The 19,740-nt window shown below is 36.0% G+C and overlaps 1 protein-coding gene across 1 annotated transcript in view; it reads left to right on the top strand.

The window, feature by feature from the left end:
* Positions 1-19,740, top strand: part of BANK1 (B-cell scaffold protein with ankyrin repeats 1) — a 300,622-nt gene that overhangs the window by 101,390 nt on the left and 179,492 nt on the right. The window contains 1 exon segment of the mRNA XM_021101719.1: positions 15,793-15,898. Coding sequence (XP_020957378.1) covers positions 15,793-15,898 — 106 coding nt within the window.

The raw sequence follows: 19,740 nt of genomic DNA, 5'->3' as shown, positions 1-19,740 counted from the left end.
ATAGAGAAATGAAAACAGCACTTTTAAGATACACTGTTATTTATAAAATAGAATAAATGAATCTGATGTTTATGAAAGTAAGGAACTCACAGAGGTTTGTGATACTAGAAAAGTGAAGAATTCGTGCCATGAACTTAGTCATGAACTCTGTGTTAGTACTTCACTACTGCCTTTAACAGCTGTAAAATTCCTGATGCCAGTCTTGCCTTTCTTTAGAATATTGAGGCATTGTTTACTACTCAAAAATGCCTAAGATCTTACCACTCTTCCAAAAGGCTGCTTATTATCTTTCCTTTTCCTGAGTGGAAAAGGGAAGTGTGGCATGAGAGAAGTAGTCCTGGATAGACAGGGCAGGGGTGGAAGTTGGATTCTTTTACCAAACCAGCAATCACTTCATGCGAGCTCATTTTCCTTAGTGCCAAAGGAATTTCCTCATGTGAACAAAAGCTAGAGTATATGATCTCCAAGGTCACTTCTACCTCAAATTCTATGATTGTACGCCAAGAAGAAATACTTAGATTGGGAATTTTTACCCTTCTCCCTTAAGGAGGATTGACTTGCAAATGCATGCGCCCAACGTGTCGCCTTTATTTCCGTCTTATTTGTACTCATTCCTAATTTTCCCCCAGAGAAGAAGGAAATGATTTGAGTTTCATGTACCTTTGATCAGTATTATTTCTTGCTTTATATTTCTGATGAAAGGATTTGTCATCAGTCAAGTAAAAGGAAATTTAGAGATTTATTTCTGGATTCATTTTCAATACTGTTTTTGTTCCTAATTAGGGTGGACCAAGAAGAATAAGTCATATCTATTGAAACTCATATTTTACTGATAAAACAAGTTATATTTCCATTGTGTTATGTTTTTACTTATGGTAATGGTCAAGCAGTGGTTAAAGATGCCTAATTAGGGTAGTTCAGACTTAATGATATATTCACCTCAGTTACAGATCATTGACTAAAACAGGAACATACCACTTGGCACACTCATCCATTTATTTAGAGAAAAATAAATAAATTAGTTAACTTTAACAGCAGGTACATCAGCTGTTATAAGAAAAGGATAAATATTTCTGAGTACAGGTACTTAGCTATTAACACAACTATACTGCTGTTTCTCTACAATTCTTTATCTTACGGGCCGTGTCAGTCCATTTTCATAGTTATTGGTTCCATATGTTTTAGCTTATGTTTAGCTGCTATTTAGAATGCATTTTATTAATGACTTCTTAATTTATAGTTTCTGCTCAGTCAGTGGAAAGAAATACTTCCTCCCTTTTCGTTTCTCCCAAACTAAAGCATCTCTCTTGTGTCTTACATCCCCCTCTCATCTCATCACTGAGGCTGGCTTTGGCTGCCCTTTGCAGAGGATGCCTGTGTGCTGGTGTGAGTGCTACCTCTAACCAACCCTATCCAAGTGCAGCCTTCTGCTATTGTTACCTAGTTCTTCACAGAATTCAGATCTTCTACCATAAGAAATATTTTTAAACAAGTCTGGAAAACAAAGGACAAGTCAAACACAGTTAAGGATGTTCCTTCATAGCTATTGTTCATAATAAGATAATTAGAGGAAATTAGAGAATCTGCCTCCAATAGGAACAAACCTCAAATCATCAATAACCCTTTAGAAATTAGAAAACTAAAAAAATCTTGTGGCAAAAATGTGTTTGCATTTTCTAAAAGTCATTATGCATTCCTGTGAGTCTCTTTGCTAATAATGTTTTTCGTTATCAACAATAAGATAAAGTGGAATATAATTTAGGAAGTCTAAATTGTGTTTAGCATTCATGAAATATGTTTCTACACTAAACTGTATTGACACAGGAAATGAAGCAAAAGAAATCTTTGACAAAGAAAATTGAGCTTCTGAGAATCTATTTCCCCCCCTCCGCCCCCTGAGGTGAGCCATTTAGTCTTATCAACCTTATTAAGTACCAACATACAAACACATGTATATCGGTTAGGCTCAAGTCCCTCCCAACAAATCCAATAAGCATTTTTTGTCATTCAATTTAACTTGATTTTTCAGCAGCAATTAACATCATTGACCAAACTCACTTTCTCGATATAAATTTTTTCTTTAGCTTCCATGAAGATGTATGTTTCTGGTTTTCTTCCTATATCCTTTTCCTTCTCAATAAGTTTTGCAATGTCTTCTTTATAGATTGAGAAAGTGAAGTTTCACATCTATCCAGTATTGATTCTTAGACACCCTTCTTTTTTTGATAGATATTTTCTCTCCAAGTTACCTCATTGACTTACGGGATATACTCCAAATGTGGATTTCCTTTACGCCCGTCTTTCACTGTTCTCTGACTCATGAAATGCATCATCATCAATCTAGTTTGAAAGCCAGAAACATGAGGTACCACCTCACACTAGTCAGAATGGCCATCATTAAAATGTCCATAGGAGTTCCCGTGGTGGCGGAGTGGTTAACGAATCCGACTAGGAACCATGAGGTTGCGGGTTCGATCCCTGCCTTTGCTCAGTGGGTTAACCATCCGGCGTTGCCATGAGCTGTGGTGTAGGTTGCAGACGCGGCTCGGATCCCGCGTTGCTGTGGCTCTGGCGTAGGCCGGTGGCTACAGCTCCGACTCGACCCCTAGTCTGGGAACCTCCATATGCCGCGGGAGTGGCCCAAGAAATAGCAAAAAGACCAAAAAATAAATAAATAAATAAAATGTCTATAGGTAACAAATGCTGGAGAGGGTGTGGAGAAAAGGAAACCTTCCTACACTGTTAGTGGGAATGAAGGTCAATGCAACCACTATGGAAAAGAGTATGGATGTGCCTCAGGAAACTAAAAATCGAATTATCATATGATCCAGCAGTCGTACTGCTGGGCATATACCCAGACAAAACAGTGATTCAAAGGGACATATGCACCCCAGTATTCATTGCAGCACTATTTGCAATAGCCAAGATGTGAAAACAACCTAAATGTCCATTAGCAGATGAATAGATTAAGAAGATGTAGTATATGTACATGATGAAATACTAAGTAGCCATAAAAAATAACAAAATAATGTCATTCACAGCAACATGGAAGCAACTAGAGATTTTCATACTGTGTGACCTAAGTCAGAAAGAGAAAGACAAACATATATCACATTTTTGTGGAATCTAAAATATGGTACAAATGAACCTATTTACACAGCAGAAACAGACTCACAGACATAGAGAACAGACGTGTGGTTGCTAAGGAGGAGAGAGGAGAGACAGAAACTACTACATAGACAATGAAGTCCTAATGTGTAGCACAGGGAACAATATCCAACCTCCTGGAATAGACCATGATGGAAAATAATATTAAAAAAGAAGAATGTATATATGTGTATAACTAAGTCCTTTGTTGTACAGTAGAAATTAGCATAACATTGTAAACCAAATACTTTAATAAAGCCAGAAATGAGTCTTCGTATACTTTGTACTCCTTTGACAAATAAATACAATCCATTACTAAGCCTATCAGTTTAACTTAATAAATACTGTTCACTTCTCTCCACATCTCTCCAATTCTAACACTTTAGTCCATTGCTTTTTCCCTGGCCTCTGCCACTAGGCTACCCTCCTAACTGGTCCCCTACTGTAGATCCTTTACACACCCTACTTATCTCAAGCCCCTGGTCTGTGAAGTTATTTTAAAAATAAAGACTTCAGCATATAGTTTTACTGCTGAAACACTTTAATATAGAGTTCAGTTGTTGTATGGATTAAAAAAATCTTAAACATGGACAAGATGACCTTGAAGTCACTGTCCCTGCTTTCTCTTCAACTTAATCTTAATCTTCTCTTACTTCTGTATTCCAGAAACACTGGTCTGTTTTAGGTCCTGAGCTTTAGTTCATAATTTCCTGCTACCAGTCCTTCCTATATGCTCCTGTCTCTAACTGAGACCCTCTTCTCATTCCTCTTACATAACACTGTTTTCATCTAGTTAATTCTAACTCATTCTCCATATTTTATTTTTTTACTTATTTTTCATTTTTGGCTGCCCTGCAGCATATGGAATTTCTGGACCAGGAATCAGATCCGAGACCCAGCTGTGGTCTATGCCACAGCTGCGGCAATGGCAGATCCTTAACCCACTGTGCCAGGCCAGGGGTCAAACATGCATCCAAGCACTCCAGAGAAGCCTCTGATCCCATTGCACCACAGCAAGAACTCCCATCCTCCAAATTTTAATTACAGCATCTCTTCAGTGGAGCCTTCCCTGACCCATACATCTCCCTGTGTATCTCTTTGTAATACTAATCACATTCTCATTTGACATCTCTATACATGGTATTTCTCAAAGTACCTCTCATTATCTTCCTTGCCTTAGACTCCAAGGTCAGTGGGACAGAAATGCTATCTTTTTGGATCCCTCTTCCATCTCCAGAACCACACTTAGTTGCTCAATCCATATTTTGTTGGGTGAAAGAATTTTATACATTAAATTTCTCACCCAGCCTCAAAAGATCCATCCACCAGAGTCCCTTGTTCCAACAGCCACTGGCTTCCCAATGGCATAGGCACAGCCCTTTTTGAGAGAGTTATTGGCTGAAGCAGTGCTGCTTTTGGCTGAAGCAATGCTGCTTTTGACTAAAGCAGCAGGTAAAGAAGTAAAGGACAACAAAGGAAAAAAAAAATCAAATGAATATAAAACAATGAGATTAATTTTACTGCCTATCCTGGAAACTAGCAATAAAACAACCCAAAAGAATAATTTCCAAAATTTTCAGAAAATCATGGCATCATTTAGAGAAGGTTTTTTTGGAAAGACATTTCCTTGAATATGCTAGTGCAGTATTTGTTTTAAAACTCACTTATTACCTATTTAACAGTAAATTGTTACAAAATGATTTCTAAAGAGAGGTAAGGGTGAGAAAAGACATGGTTCTTGTCTTTCTCACCTGCCATAGAAAAACGGTTTTTTGTTTCTTCGTTCATTTCATTGTACGTGCCATTAAATATCTCCATTAATGGGTCTGTTCACATTCAGTCAAATTAAAGTTTTGAGACTTTTTGACATTATGTGAGGGGAGTGTCAAGTTGAAAAATTCAGCACAGTCAATCTTCAATCAGTGGTTTGGAAGAGTGTTTTTCTTTTTTTACACTTGCCTTTACATGATTACAATGTTTATGCATTCTGTATGATTGATGGAGATGACAGAAACTTCTCGTGGTTCCCCAGTATTTCGTTTTCCTTTCTTACATGGTAATATAACATTTATCCAGGCATGGGACCACCCAGGTCGTTGTTGCACTTCCTGATCCCTGCAGCTAGATGAAGCCATATAACTAACTGATGGCCAGTGGCATGTCAGTTGAAGTGATTTACACAGATTTCTGACCATTTCTTAAAGAAGGATATGATCATGCTCTACCCCTCTCTGACTTTTTCATTTGGCTGCAAGGCCAACAAAGGAATGATGGGTGAACCATCTAGAACCCTTAAAACCATATATAGTAGTGCAACACAATATAGCCTGGATCCCTGAATCGGTAAGCCAGAGCACCAACCCTGGACTGCCTAATCCTAGACTTTTATGATAAAGAGAAATGGGTTTCTTTTCTTTTCTTTTCTTTTCTTTTTTCTTTTCTTTTCAAAGCCACTGGCATTTTGGTTCTCTGTATTGCAATATAAAACTTACATTCTAGTTAATTTTAAAGATATGCATTACTTAATTTAAGAATTTAAAAAGAAAAAACAAAATTATTTTTCAGTCAGTACAAATACCAGTTTGGGGAGTCAAATCTCCTCATTAATAGACCTGTGCACTTTCCTAAATCACAGTGATTACACTTTGTGAGTTGTTGTAACTGAGGGTTCACATCATATTATACAGAGAAAAGAGAATTCATGTTTACTAGAGATTTTTCATATTGACTCATTTACACTTCTAAATAATTCTGTCAGGTAAGTGTCGTTAAGGTCCACAGCTGATGAGTCCTCAAGCCAACATGTCAACATAGGTTACTCAGATCTCAAAACCTATTTTATTACTATAATTGCTTTTAAGTTATTTAAAGAGATTCTACAACTATATGAATACCTAATCAATAATAAATATAAGATATTTGAAGGAAATGTTAAATTGCATTGTTTTATATTCTTATATTTATTTTTGCATATGTAATCACGAACGTGTTGAGATTCTGAAAACTGAGCCATTCAAAACTTAGAAAAATTAATTCAACCAAAATAGCAATTACATCTTAGGCCAATTATGTATTTAGATTATTCTTTTACATTAACTGCTTGAATACTCATAAAGTGAAAAAGTAAAGGCTTTTTATAACCCTAAGAAGTATTTGCTCTGCTCTTTGACCTATCATTCTCTTTATAAGCTGTAGGAGAAAGTTTTGTTTAAGATATATTATGTAAACTATGCATCAAATTCTCCTTTAAATGGCTGTTTTGGCTTGGTTTCACAGCACACATTATGAACAATGGAACAAATGAAGTGACTTTTTTTCCTTTTACTAGTGAAACTTAAATAAGCATAACAATTTATTATAGTAAGAAAAACGAGATGTTTTTAGCTCAGTCATTGGCTTGCCTTTTAGATACCTAAAGGTACAGAGGAAAATGCTGCAGCTGTTTAATGGATTTTGTCTCCTTTAGGAACATGTACAACCCTCCTATGGTTATTTCACGGAAATCACTTCTCTTGTCAATCAAGATTCTTTCTCTCTACCAGATTTGAAAGAATTAACTTCATATTCTGTGGCCAGCCTTACAAAGTTTCTTCACCCAACAGCAATACTGAAAAACCCTTTTCCTGCCTACTTCTATTGTAGAAGCTGGGAAAGCCAGATTCTCACATTTTGAACCACCCATGCAGGTAGAGATGCTCAGTTTTAGACAATGAGACTAAGCTCTAGAGAGCTTTTGCTTTTCTGCTTACAAAAAGAAAACTATAGATCTGACTGGCGGTAGCCACCTTCCCATCTTTCCCCTCCCTGTACGCCCACCTCTTCCCTCTTTTGGTTAAACATGAATATGATGTTTTGGGTAAACATGGGTGTGGACACTATAGTGTCCATTTAGAAACCACAGGACCATAATTTATTCTTTATTTTTCTAAATACTGTTTCAGATTTTATTTTTCCCTCCAGGACTAGAATAAAGTATGAAATGCAGTGTGTTTAGAATGTGAAGTTAAAATCCTTATTATACTACTTATGAGCTCTGCAATTTGGGGTTAACTGATTTTTTTTTTTTTTGTATCATGATTACAACATATATAAGAATAGGCATTAAAAAAAACTACCATTCAGGAATGTTATAAACATTAGTGATAAATTATATAAAACCTAGCACATTTGAAGTGCTTAATATGTGGTAGTTGGTATTACTACTTGAAATTCTTTGAGTCTATTTCATTGTATACATTGATCCCGACGCCTACAAGGTACACCCTTTCACATCACTCCATGTGCCTGAAGTTATCTTCAAGCTTCTTACATTACAATACCCTAAAATCCTTTTAAGGACAATCTCTCAGTGCTATTATCATCTGCAAAAAATGTTCACACCTCTCATTCAAGAAAGGTCAATCAAACTTTGAAGGAATGCTACTGTGGGAATGGGTATTCCTCTCAAGGAATTCAGCTTTGTGTAATGAATCTCTTCTTTTTTCTGCTTTGTATTTTTAAAATTTTTATTGGAGTATTATTGATTTGCAATGTTGTGTTAGTTTCAGGTGTACAGCAAAGCGATTCAGCCATACACATATACACATCCACTCTTTTTCAGATTCTCTTCCCATCTAGGTTACTACAGAAACTTGTGCGGAATTCCCTGTGTTATCTATACAGTAGGTCCTTGCTACCTATCTATTCTATATATAGTAGTGTGTATATGTCAGTCCTCAATTCCCAATTTATCCCTTCCCCCCAACTTTTCCCCTTGGGTAACCATAAGTTTGCTTTTGAAGTCCTTAAGTTTGTTTCTGTTTTGTTTGTTTGTTTGTTTGCTTGTTTTGTCTTTTTTGCTATTTCTTTGGCCGCTCCGTGGCATATGGAGGTTCCCAGGCTAGGGGTCGAATCAGAGCTGTAGCCACCAGCCTACACCAGAGCCACAGCACCACAGGATCTGAGCCATGTCTGCGACCTACACCACAGCTCAGAGCAATGCCGGATCCTCAACCCACTGAGTGAGGCCAGGGATCGAACCTGCAACCTCATGTTTCCTAGTCGGATTCGTTAACCACAGAGCCATGACAGGAACTCCTGTTTCTGTTTTGTAAACAGAGGTTTATTCCTCATTTCAGGGTTATTTAGAAGTGTGTTGTTTGCTTTCTAAATATTTTGAGACTTTCCCAAAATTTGTTGACATTTATTTATAATCCAGATATGGTCTGTCATCGTTTCTGTTTCATAGGCACTTGGAGAGAATATATATATTCTGCTTTTGTTGAATAGAATGTTCTAAAAAATTGCTTAGTTTCTTATTGGTAAGATCATTGCATCATGGTGTGTTGAGTTTTTTCTACATTCTTGTTGATTTTCTGTCCACTTGTTATATCAGTTTTTGAAAGAGGTATCTATGTGTTAACTGTAATTATAAATTTGTCTATTTCTCTTATCAGTTCTGTCAGTTTTTACCTGAAAAATTTTGCAGCTTTGGTGCATATGCATTTCGGATTATTATGTCTTAATGGATTGATCCTTTTATCATTATATAATGTCTCTTTCTCTTTTTGGTAATCTTCTTTGTTCCAATGTCTGCTTTATCTAAAATTAATGTAAGCTACTCATACTTTCCTTTGTAATGGTTCCATAATATATTTATTATCTTTTACTTTTATCTGTCCATATTGCTGATTTGAAGTAAGTTTCTTAAAGAGAGCAAATAATTAGATCTTTTTTTTTTTTTCTTTTTAGGGCTATACCTGTGGCATATGGAAGTTTCTGGGGTAGGGGTCAAATCAAAGCTGCAGCTGCTGGCCTATGCCACAGCCACAGAAATGCCAGATCTGAGCGTGTGCAACCTGTAGCACAGCTCATGGCAACGTGAATCCTTAACCCACTGAGTGAGGCCAGGGGTCAAACCTGCATACTCATGGATACTAGTTGGGTTCTTAACCTGCTGAGCCTTGGTGGAAACTCCTTAGATCGTGTTTTTCATCCACCAAAACATGGTGGATGTTTACCAATCTCTGTCTTTTATTGATGTGTTTAGACTATTTACATTTAACATAATCATTAGTATGTTAAGGCTTTCATCTGCCATTTTATTTTTTTGTTTTGTTTTTTGTTTCCTCTCTACTTTTCATTTATTTATTTTTATCATCTTCTTGTATCTTACTTAAACTTTTTAAAAATATTTCTACTTTGATATATCTCTGGTATTTTGAGTGCATCACTTTGTATATCTCTTTTAGTGGTTCTTTATGTTCATAATGGATCACTTGAGTGAAGTATTGAAATCTCACATCTCAGAGATTGGTACAAGATGATGGAGTATAAGGACTTAAACTCATTTTCTCTCATGAAAATACCAAAATTACAACTAACCACTGAACAACCATCAATAAAATAGACTAGAAACTACCAAAAAAGATATCCTACACACAAGAACAAAGAAGCCACATTGAGATGGTAGGAGGGGTGCTTTCATGATACAATCCCATACCTGCCGGGTAGGTGACACACAGACTGGAAAATAACTATATCATAGAGGCTCTCCCACAGGAGTGAGAGTTCTGAACTACACATCAGGTTCCCCAGCCTGGGGGCCTGACATTGGGAGAAGGAGCCCCCAGAGCATTTGGCATTAAAGGCCAATGTGGGTATGTGTGTGCAGGAGCTCCACAGGACTGGGGGAAACAGAGACTCTACTCTTGGAGGACACAGATGGGATTCCATGTGTACTGGATCCCAGGGCAAAGCAGGGACTCCAGGAGAGCCTGGGTCAGACCTACCTGTGGGTCTTGGAGGGAATCCTAGGAAAGCAGGGGGCAACTGTGGCTCCTTGTGGGGGCAGAGCATTACAGACAGAGGTCCTGGGAATATTCATCATCATGAGCTCCCCTGGAGGCTACCATTTTGGAAAAATCTGACAACTACCCATCAGGGCTGAGAAGCCCCAGGGTAACCAACAAACAGAGTGGGAACACAGCCCCACCCATCAGCAAAGAGACTGCCTAAAGTCCTTTTAGGCACACTGCTGCCCCTAATCACACCCAGAGACAAAGCCCCACCCACTGGAGGGACAAGACTTAGCTCCACCTACCAGTTGGTAGGCACTAGTCCCTCCCATCAGAAATCCTGTAATAAGCCCTTGTATCAACTTCCCCCACAAGGGGACAGACACCAGAAGCAAAAGAGGCTATAACCTTCTAGCCCACAAAAGGGAGAACAGACGAAAGCCTATACAAAATGAAAAGGCAGAGAAATATAAGCCAGATGAGGGAACTGGAGAAAACTCCAGAAAAACAACTAAATGAAATGGACATTAGCAGCCTCCAAGAAAAAGACTTTAGAAAAATGATAGTAAAGATAATCCTGGGGGAAAAAACTGGACGCAAGGATTGATAAATTAGAAGAAAAACTGAACAAAAAAATAGAAGATTTAAAGAGAGACTGGGTTTGGAGTTCCCATCGTGGCGCAGTGGTTAACGAATCTGACTAGGAACCATGAGGTTGCGGGTTCGATCCCTGGCCTTGCTCAGTGGGTTAACAATCTGGCGTTGCCGTGAGCTGTGGTGTAGGTTGCAGAAAAGGCTTGGATCCTGCGTTGCTGTGGCTCTGGCGTAGGCCGGTGGCTACAGCTCTGATTTAACCCCTAGCCTGGGAACCTCCATATGCCGCGAGAAAATGGCAAAAAAAGACCAAAAAAAAAAAAAAAGAAAAGAAAAGAAAAGAGAGAGACTGGGTTTTAGGGATTGACATATGCACACTGAGATATATGGAACTCTTGGCCAGTGTGGACCTGCTGTATAGCACAGAGAACTCTATCCAATATGCTATTATCTATGTGGGAAAAGAATCTGAGAGAGACTGGATATGTGTATGTGTATGTCTGGGTCGCTTTGTTGTATGACAGAAATTATCACAGCCTTGTAAATTAACTATACTCCAATAAAACTTAAAAATTTTTCCTTTCCTCTACTCATCCCCCCATTTATATAAATTGCCTTAGATATTCCATCTACATACATTTAGAATCACATTAGAAGGTACTGTAACTTTTGCTTTAGCCATCAAACGTAACTTAGAAAACTCAAGAGAAGGAAAGCCTATTGTATTTACCTGCATTTTTTACCTTACTGTGTTCTTTTTTCCTTATCCCAGTTCCATTATTCTTTCTTTTGTCATACCCTTACTGTTTAAGGAGCTTGTTTATTCATTCTTTTATTTATTTATTTGTTTGTTTGTTTTTTAGGGCAGCACATGCAGCAGAGTCATATGGAAGTTCCCAGGCCGGGGGTTGAATCAGAGCTGCAAGGCTACACTACAGCCACAGCAATGCAGAATCCAAGCCATGTCTGCGACCTACCCTACAACACAGTTCACAGTAATGCCAGATACTCAACCCACTAAGCGAGGCCAGGGATGGGACTCGAATCCTCATGAGTTCGAGTTGGGTTCGTTAACCACTGACCCACAGGCTGAACTTCCTCATTCTTTTAGGGTGCATCTGGGGGTGACAAATTTCCTGTTTTCCTTCATCTGAGAATGGTACCTTTGGTTATGACTGTGTTTCTAATTATTTTTTAAGGTTTCATTTTTCTCCTACTTATTTCAAACATTTTTGTCTTTAATTTACAGAAGCATAATTATAATGTCTCTTGGCATGGAATTCATTGGGTTTATTAACCTGTTTGTGGTTTGCTCAGTTTCTTGAATCCATAGGTTTGCCTTTTGCTCAGTTCAGGATTTTTCATTCATTATTTCTCTGTATTTTTTCATCCATATCCACTTTCCCCTCTCCTCTGGGACTCTAATTACATGAATGTTAAATCTTTTGTTATAATTTCACAGGCACCTCACATTCCATTTATATTTTTAGTCTATTTTCTCTCTGTTGTATGAATTGAGCATTTTTTTATTGTTCTATTTTTAAGGTAACTGATTCTTTCCTCTGTCCTTTCCATTCTGCTGTTGAGCCCATGCACTGAGGTTCTATTTTGATTATTGTATTTTTCAGTTCAAAAATTTCTAATTGGTTGTTTTTTATACCTTCATTTTCCTTTCTGAAGCTTTTACTTTTTATTTATTTCAAGAATATTGTAGTTGCTGATTGAAGCATTTTTCTTATGGCTGTTTAAAAGTCTGATTAATTATAAAATTTTTCTCATCTGGTGTTGGCGTTTATTGATTGACTTTTTTCATTCAGGGAAGAGATCTTTCTGGTTCTTGGTATAGTAAATGATTTTATATTAAAATCTCAATATACTAGTTGTATTTAAAGAGAAGAAAAGGAGGAAGTATAACTACTCCATCTCCGAGAAATAGAAGTTCATAATTACAAATCTTTTAAAATAGATATTTTATGTATTTTTTTCTCTTTTAGGAAGAAATACTCTTTATAGTAGTTTTTTATCATAAATAAGTATATATGTATATAACATCTTCATATTTAATTAAAATTGTGGTCTATAAATATATATGCAAATTACTTTTTCAAGTAACATTCATCAATTCCACAGTCCATCCAGGGCGCTAAAAAAATTCTCTTGGAAAAAGTCATATATTTACTTCATTATTTTGTAATTAGACTTATGTGTATTTGATACCTTAGTTTTTTCTGCTTTCTTTTCCAATATTCTTGATTGATATAGATCTTCACGTACATGCATATGTATATATGGTTATATTATTTGTATATATTTGATTTTTCCTAAAATCAAACACTATTATCAGTATAATTTTATTATTTTATCCTGCTCTTATTTTTATAACAAGTTGCTCATTAATAACTAACATCTGAAATTGGTTGTAAATTTTTCTGAACAAATATTAAACTACTCCATTTTAATCTTTCTACCAGTTGCACCAAGTATTCTTAGGATTGCACACTTTATTTAAAGGAGAGGAAAATCAATGGCATTTTTGAATTTCAATGCTAATCTTTAGAAATGATGCTTGTTTTTATTCTTGAAATTTAAAAAGAAGCATAAAACTCAAATCGGATTTTTCTAGTTAGGATATCCTTGGGAGAGAAATTCTTTGGGGATAATTTTTAGTACCCATTTCTGTGATTTTTCACATCTTTGTTTTGTGTTCTATACCATTTATTTATATGTGAGAATAATACTAGTAACATGCTTATGAAATTGAAAACAGAAGTGATTCAACTAGTAATCATAAGCTAGAATATTTAAAGGTATCTTCATTCTTTCTTAATGAAATGAGTTCTTTTCTACATAGTGTAGTTTCTGTTCTAACCCTAAAAACACTGTTAATTCATTTTAAAAATTCAATGATATGAAATGTAGCATTTCTCATATTAAAGCATCATAGTACCTCTTTATGAGAAATTTTACTTCTCAGATTCTTCCTGGGAATTCATGCTGTTTTTGAATTCTCTATGTCTCAGAATTTCAGAACTGAAGAAATCCCAGAAGTCATCTTATGCCTAATTTATACACAAGTGTATTACCTCTATGACAAACTAATCTCTAGTCATTAAATCTTATATACTTTGGCAAAGAAATAGTAAGTTCTCTCTTTATGCAAAAATGCCAATGACTAGATAATAGCCTATGCAGAACTCTCTTGACTTTTGATACAAATTTTCAAGAAAATTTACAAACTGATGTTAGGGTTTTGGTAATTTTTTAATTTCTTTGTCAAGGCCTATAGCTAAAACATATTCTTTTCGAGCTTTAGCATAAAGAATATGCAAATATATTGTCAGTAATGTTTTTCCCTGTTCCTATCAAAGACTTCCTGAAGAGACTGAGTGATAATTACTCATATAAAGTTTCACAACTTTATAGAATAGGTCCCACTCAATATCAGTATTCAAGCATATAAACAGTCATAGTTATGCTGATATTTAAATAAGCTTAATTTAATCTCCATAATAAACATATCCATGTTAGGTATTTTAAACCTTAAACAACTCCTTATTGCTTACAGGATGAATTAAAAACTTTTGGTCAGATGTGCAAGGTCCCCTCTCTTCTCTCTCATTCTTCTGCAGTCTGTGGAAACTCCTGAAGTCCTTAACCAGGCCATGACATCTCCCTGACTATGTGCAACTTGTGACTTTAGTCCAGAGCTCCTGTGTGCATAGCAGTCTCAACTTAGGTCATCTTCTCATGAAGCCTTTCCTAGCCATTTCTTCTGTGGAATTGAGTCACCTCCTGTTTTGCCTGCACTGTGTCTGACCCATAGAGACTTTGTATGAAGTACCTAGAACTCAATTTGTTGCCCATATACAATCGCATGAACTTGAATTTCTTTCTTTTTTTTTTTTTTCCTTTTTTCTAACACCTGTGGCACGCCAAGTTCCCAGGACAGGGATTGAACCCATGCTACAATGGAGACCTGAGCCACTGGAGTGACAATGCCAGATCCTTACCTGCTGTCCTACAAGGGAATTCCAACCCTTAATTTCTTGTTCTTGATGACAAAACTTGTCACATCTCTCCCTCTTTTTCTTTTCTTTCTCTCTTTCTTTCCCTTCCTTCCTTCCTTCCTTCCTTCCTCCCTCCCTTTCTTTCTTTCTTTCTTTCTTTCTTTCTTTCTTTCTTTCTTTCTTTCTTTCTTTCTCTTTCTATGATCCAGAGCTGAGCACTTCACATAGTTCATGGCATTAAGTCAATTAATGTTGGGTTTTGCTTTGCATTCCATAACTATAAGTTGAGAAAAGGACTTTCATCCTTTCTCTGTACTTTTTTTTTTAACTCAATGGATTTTAATATATTTATAGTTATATAGCTTTCTCTGTACTTCTAAGTAGGACTTTTAGAAAATCCAGAAAGGCTTGAATCACTTTATTACTTCAGGCACCCAGATTATTGAAAAGTGAAAAAATAGAGTAATATTTTTTTCAATCGGGTAATTTAATTTCTGTGACTGAGTATTGGCAACATGTCTAATTTTATTTAGAAATCATTTCAAAAGTCTTGATTAGATACTTTTGTTTCGCAAACCTCTCTCTCGACACCATGGCTTTGTTGACTGGCCCACTTCCTCAGCTATAATCACCTATGCCTCAAGTCAATTTGGTCCCAGCCATGGCTTCACAAAACACAGTTTAAAAGAATGATGGCCTTTGCAATAGTTTGTCATTGTAGTAGAACACGTGGGTTCTGCATGGCTCATTCCAAAATACTCAGATTAGGAAAATAAAGTTGATCTATGGTAACTCTATATCTGAAGGGGAAAAAAAGTAGGCCAAGATGAACATTCTCCCTTGCTTTGACACAGAAATGAAATATTCTATTTTAAGATTATTCCATTTCTAACTCTTCAGTTGAAGAATCAAACTCATAGTTTTATTTCATTTATTAAAATGTTTTCACATATATTTTAACAGAATTTTTTATTAAAAAAAACTTCAGTTTTATCATTGACCTACTGCAAGCTTTTCTAAAATTACTGAGTATATAAGTGAATTAACTCATCCAAAAGCAAAAACTTATTCTTGTATTCATATTTCTATTATTCTAATAACTAGCTTTAGGCAAGTGCCTAATGTGTTATATTATTCTTTTTAAAAAGGTATAAGTATTATTAAAGATTACCCAGTATTTACTACAGTCAATAATTTTTATTTATTGCACTGAGTTCCTATGTAAATAATTGAACTAAGAAAAAAATTTCCCTTTTATTTGAAAACAGAATGACATTGATGGACTTGATGATATTCTCACATCCACATTCAAACATGAGATACCACATTATGAATTCCGACCATTCCAAACTGAAATCCACCCTCAAAAGGAATGTGAGTATTTTCCAACTACATCAATTATTCTCTATGTCACATTTCACTATATGTAACTATTTAATAAATATTATAGCAGAGAATATTGCATTGCTGATGGAATATTTTAGACAATTCCCATCCCTAGTGAGAGATGATTTTTGTTTTGTTTTGTTTTGTTTTTGTTTTGTCTTTTTGCTTTTTCTAAGGCCGCTTTCCGCCGCATATGGAGGTTCCCAGGCTAGGGGCGTAATCGGAGCTGTAGCTGCCAACCTACGCCAGAGCCACAGTAACGCAGGATCCGAGCCATGTCTACAAGCTACACCACAGCAATGCTGGATCCTTAACCCACTGAGCAAGTCCAGGGATCGAACCCTCAACCTCATGGTTCCTAGTCAGATTCGTTAACCACGATGGGAACTCCAAGAGATGATTTTTATTCTAAGGAAATGTTTGGATGATGTATGATGAAAATTTTTCATCATAGCATTATGTATAATTACCAAGAATGGAAATAACTTAATCCTCCAAAGGTAGGTAAATGATCAAATAAATTTTGGTATATCTGTTAATGCAACCATCATAAACAAATTTTATTAAAAATTGATTTGATGGCTGGAGTGAGGCTTTGATATATACTTAATTGAATAAAAGCAGGGTATATAGCAATAGGTAGTGTGATCCTCTATTTAAAACAATACATATGTTTAAGAGCGTTATGTTTGTCTATTTATTTATTTTGGCCATGCCCACAGCATGTGGAAGTTCCTGGGCCAGGGATTGAACCTGAGCCACAGCAGCAATCCAAGCTGTTACAGTTATAATGCCAGATTCTTAAGCCATTGCACCACCAGAGAACTCCTAAGAGTATGTATGTGTGAGTGTTTGTATGTGTGTGTATAAATTGATAGTCTGGACAGATAGCACCTGTTATGACTGTTATCTTTGTGTTGTGCAATTTCAGGGATTACATTTTTTCATTTACTTAATCTGTGTTTACTACAACAACCACATATTATCTGCATCATATTATTTGTATTTTATATATGTAGTATATGTAAAGCAATATAGGAGGTACTACAAGAAAAATTATACCTCTGAATGTTATCATGAGCTCAGTAGCATATTTTCTATATTGTTTGTTCTTACATAGTTGGTTGATACACTTTTTATAATCCAATTATATGACCAATTATATAATCCAATTATATGACCTTATATGATCAATATGTACCAAACAATGTGATCAAGGTATAATGGTGAGTAAAACAGGCATGAAGGTAAAGAATATGAGAGGTCTTCTACAGGCATAATGTAGGACTAAGGAGCAGAGGTTTTTGTCTGTAGAGTTTTCTGCTTTTTGAAGCAGTTTTATCATCAGGCTGGCAGGCCTGAGGGAAGTGGGAAGAAAAGAATAAGACCCTTAAGACACTATCGGTTTTGATTCACCTAGATGTATGAGTATCTGCATTATGTACAGTGAGGTTAATTACAGGTAAAGGTCAGTGATAGGCTAGTTTCGAATAAGTAATCTTGTAAGAATAGTGAAAATTTATTTTTATTTCCCATACACATTTTAACAATAAACAATTCATTTATAAAAGTTAGACATTAGATTGGAGATAGAGAAGGAACATGACATGATTCCTCACTTAAGACACTCATCATTTAACTGGGGAACCAAGATAATATACATAGTAATAGAAAGAAACAATATGCTGAGGTTCGTGGAATTGATTATATTGGTAAAAGAATTTTTGAGAAAAGCTATATTATTTTTCAGGACCTGCTTCCTAAAGGAGGTAGGATTTTACCTATTTCTTAAATATATCTCAATGAAAAAAGAGAAAGGAAACCAGAATCCTAAGGAATAGAAAGTATATGCAAAGGTATGAAGATGGAATTATGACACAATGTTCACAAATTCCTCAGCACCATATTTGTATAGGTTTGTGGAATGAGAATTGTGGAATTGGAGAAAAAGTGAGAATGACTTTAATTTCTCATTTTATAGGAATTCCAGGTAGGTTTTAAAGTGCTCCTCAGTGTCTTAAGTAGGTTGTAGGATATTAATTTTACAGTTAGAAATGATGGGATATATTTGGTCCTTTATTTTTATAGAAAAAGAATTCTGGTAGGTTAAATCAGAGCCCCTGCCAATGTGGATCTTATTCAGTACGGTTGGGGAACAGTTAAGCTTCTACTTTTTAAACAAGGTTCTGGGTAAAGCTGATGCTGCTGGTCCTCAGACCTTTCACTGAGTATCAAGGCTGTAGAGCAGTGGTTCTCAAAGGTGCACATATCTTCTACTGTGTAACTTTGTAGTTAAAAATCTGAATTGTTATCTTAAATGCAACTCTTTCCTTCAGAGCCTGTACAGTCAATCATCAAGCCCTATTGAGTTTTATTTTGAAATATGACATCTCTCTCCTTTCTTACCCATTTTCACTACCATGACTCTAGTTCAGACCATAAGTTATTTCTCCTTCTTCCTAAGAAAGCCTCCAAGCATGTTTCTCTAACATGTTTCACCTTTCTTTCCAACCATCCTACACTTAGTTGCTTTCCTAATCATTCTCATATTCCACTTATATTCTGGTCCAAAGGCATCTTAAGATCTACCCAGGTCATTTATTGCACAAAAAAATTCCCAGAATTTTTTTCCTGCCTTATTTTACTTTTACTATCAAAATTGTTTAATATTTTTAAAGAATAAATCAGGTTCCCAAGACTATAAGAAGTCCTCCAAAATGCCAAATACTCCTTACTAATGAAATCAAGCATCTTTGCCAGATATGTTGATTCACTCCTTGGTAGTACACATTTCTTGGATTTCCATGTATGAGATCCATACAAAGGACAGTGGGTTGCTTTCTATGTGTAAGGTATGGCCTCCTGGTGGATAACCAACCATCTGATCCCAACCCAGCCCTTCTGGCTTCCAGGTTTCCTGGGTATTTCTAGGCTCTTTTCTGGCTTCTTTCTAGGTTCTTCGTTCCTTTGCTGTTAAGAATCAGAAGACAAAATGAGTAGTTTTCAAAATCTATTTTTAAATTTACACATGGATATGAATGACATTTCTTGAGATTTCTTGTTTTAACTAAAGGTTAGCCATAGCTTAGCTGGACTGGTTAATCATGGAACAGCCCCACTCATCCTTGTCTAAATGGATTGTGAACAACCTATTAAAATGCTATGAGACTTAATTTTAAGAACTACTAATAAGAAATGCACGTGTTTCTTTGCTTCCACACATTATCTCCAGACATGGACTTCAAGCTTCCAGGCTATTCCTTGTGGCATCATTACCTGCTTCAGGCTTGTTCTGCATGTTGCCTTATTTCTCCCTGACTACTCTTGGCCTAAAGCCCTGGATTAGAAGGTGTTTCACACTGTGTCTTCAAATACTCCTTTTCTGGGACCAGACTGCATGACACCAACCTTCACAGGTTCTGCTGCTCTGCTATTCCTCATCCTGACACGAAGGGCCTAAAATCGCTGCTTCTCACCTCCATTTGTTACCTATCTCATTTCCTTCCCATCTCTTCCTTCTTTCCCATTTCTTGTTTCTCCTCCCCTCATGACTACTGATGCTAATATTATGGCAGATTCTATCTATTGGGATATCCCATGAGTAATGAACTCTTTCTGGATTCAAGGTTACATATGCTCCATGCATTTCTCATGTTTCTTGTCAATTCATCTGTCAGATAATTTACATACCAGAAGATCCATCTCCCAGAACTCTCTATTTATAGTTTTATAAAACTCAAAAATATTAGTCTAGTTACAACAAAATACAGAATTTTCACCTAAATTAAAGAGATGTATAGGCACTTTAAGGAATTTATATTATCTGAGAA

This window comes from Sus scrofa, chromosome 8 (assembly GCF_000003025.6).
Source record: "Sus scrofa isolate TJ Tabasco breed Duroc chromosome 8, Sscrofa11.1, whole genome shotgun sequence".
Taxonomy (NCBI): domain Eukaryota; kingdom Metazoa; phylum Chordata; class Mammalia; order Artiodactyla; family Suidae; genus Sus; species Sus scrofa.
Note: the sequence above shows the minus strand (reverse complement) of the source record. Positions and strands in the feature narration are given on the sequence as shown.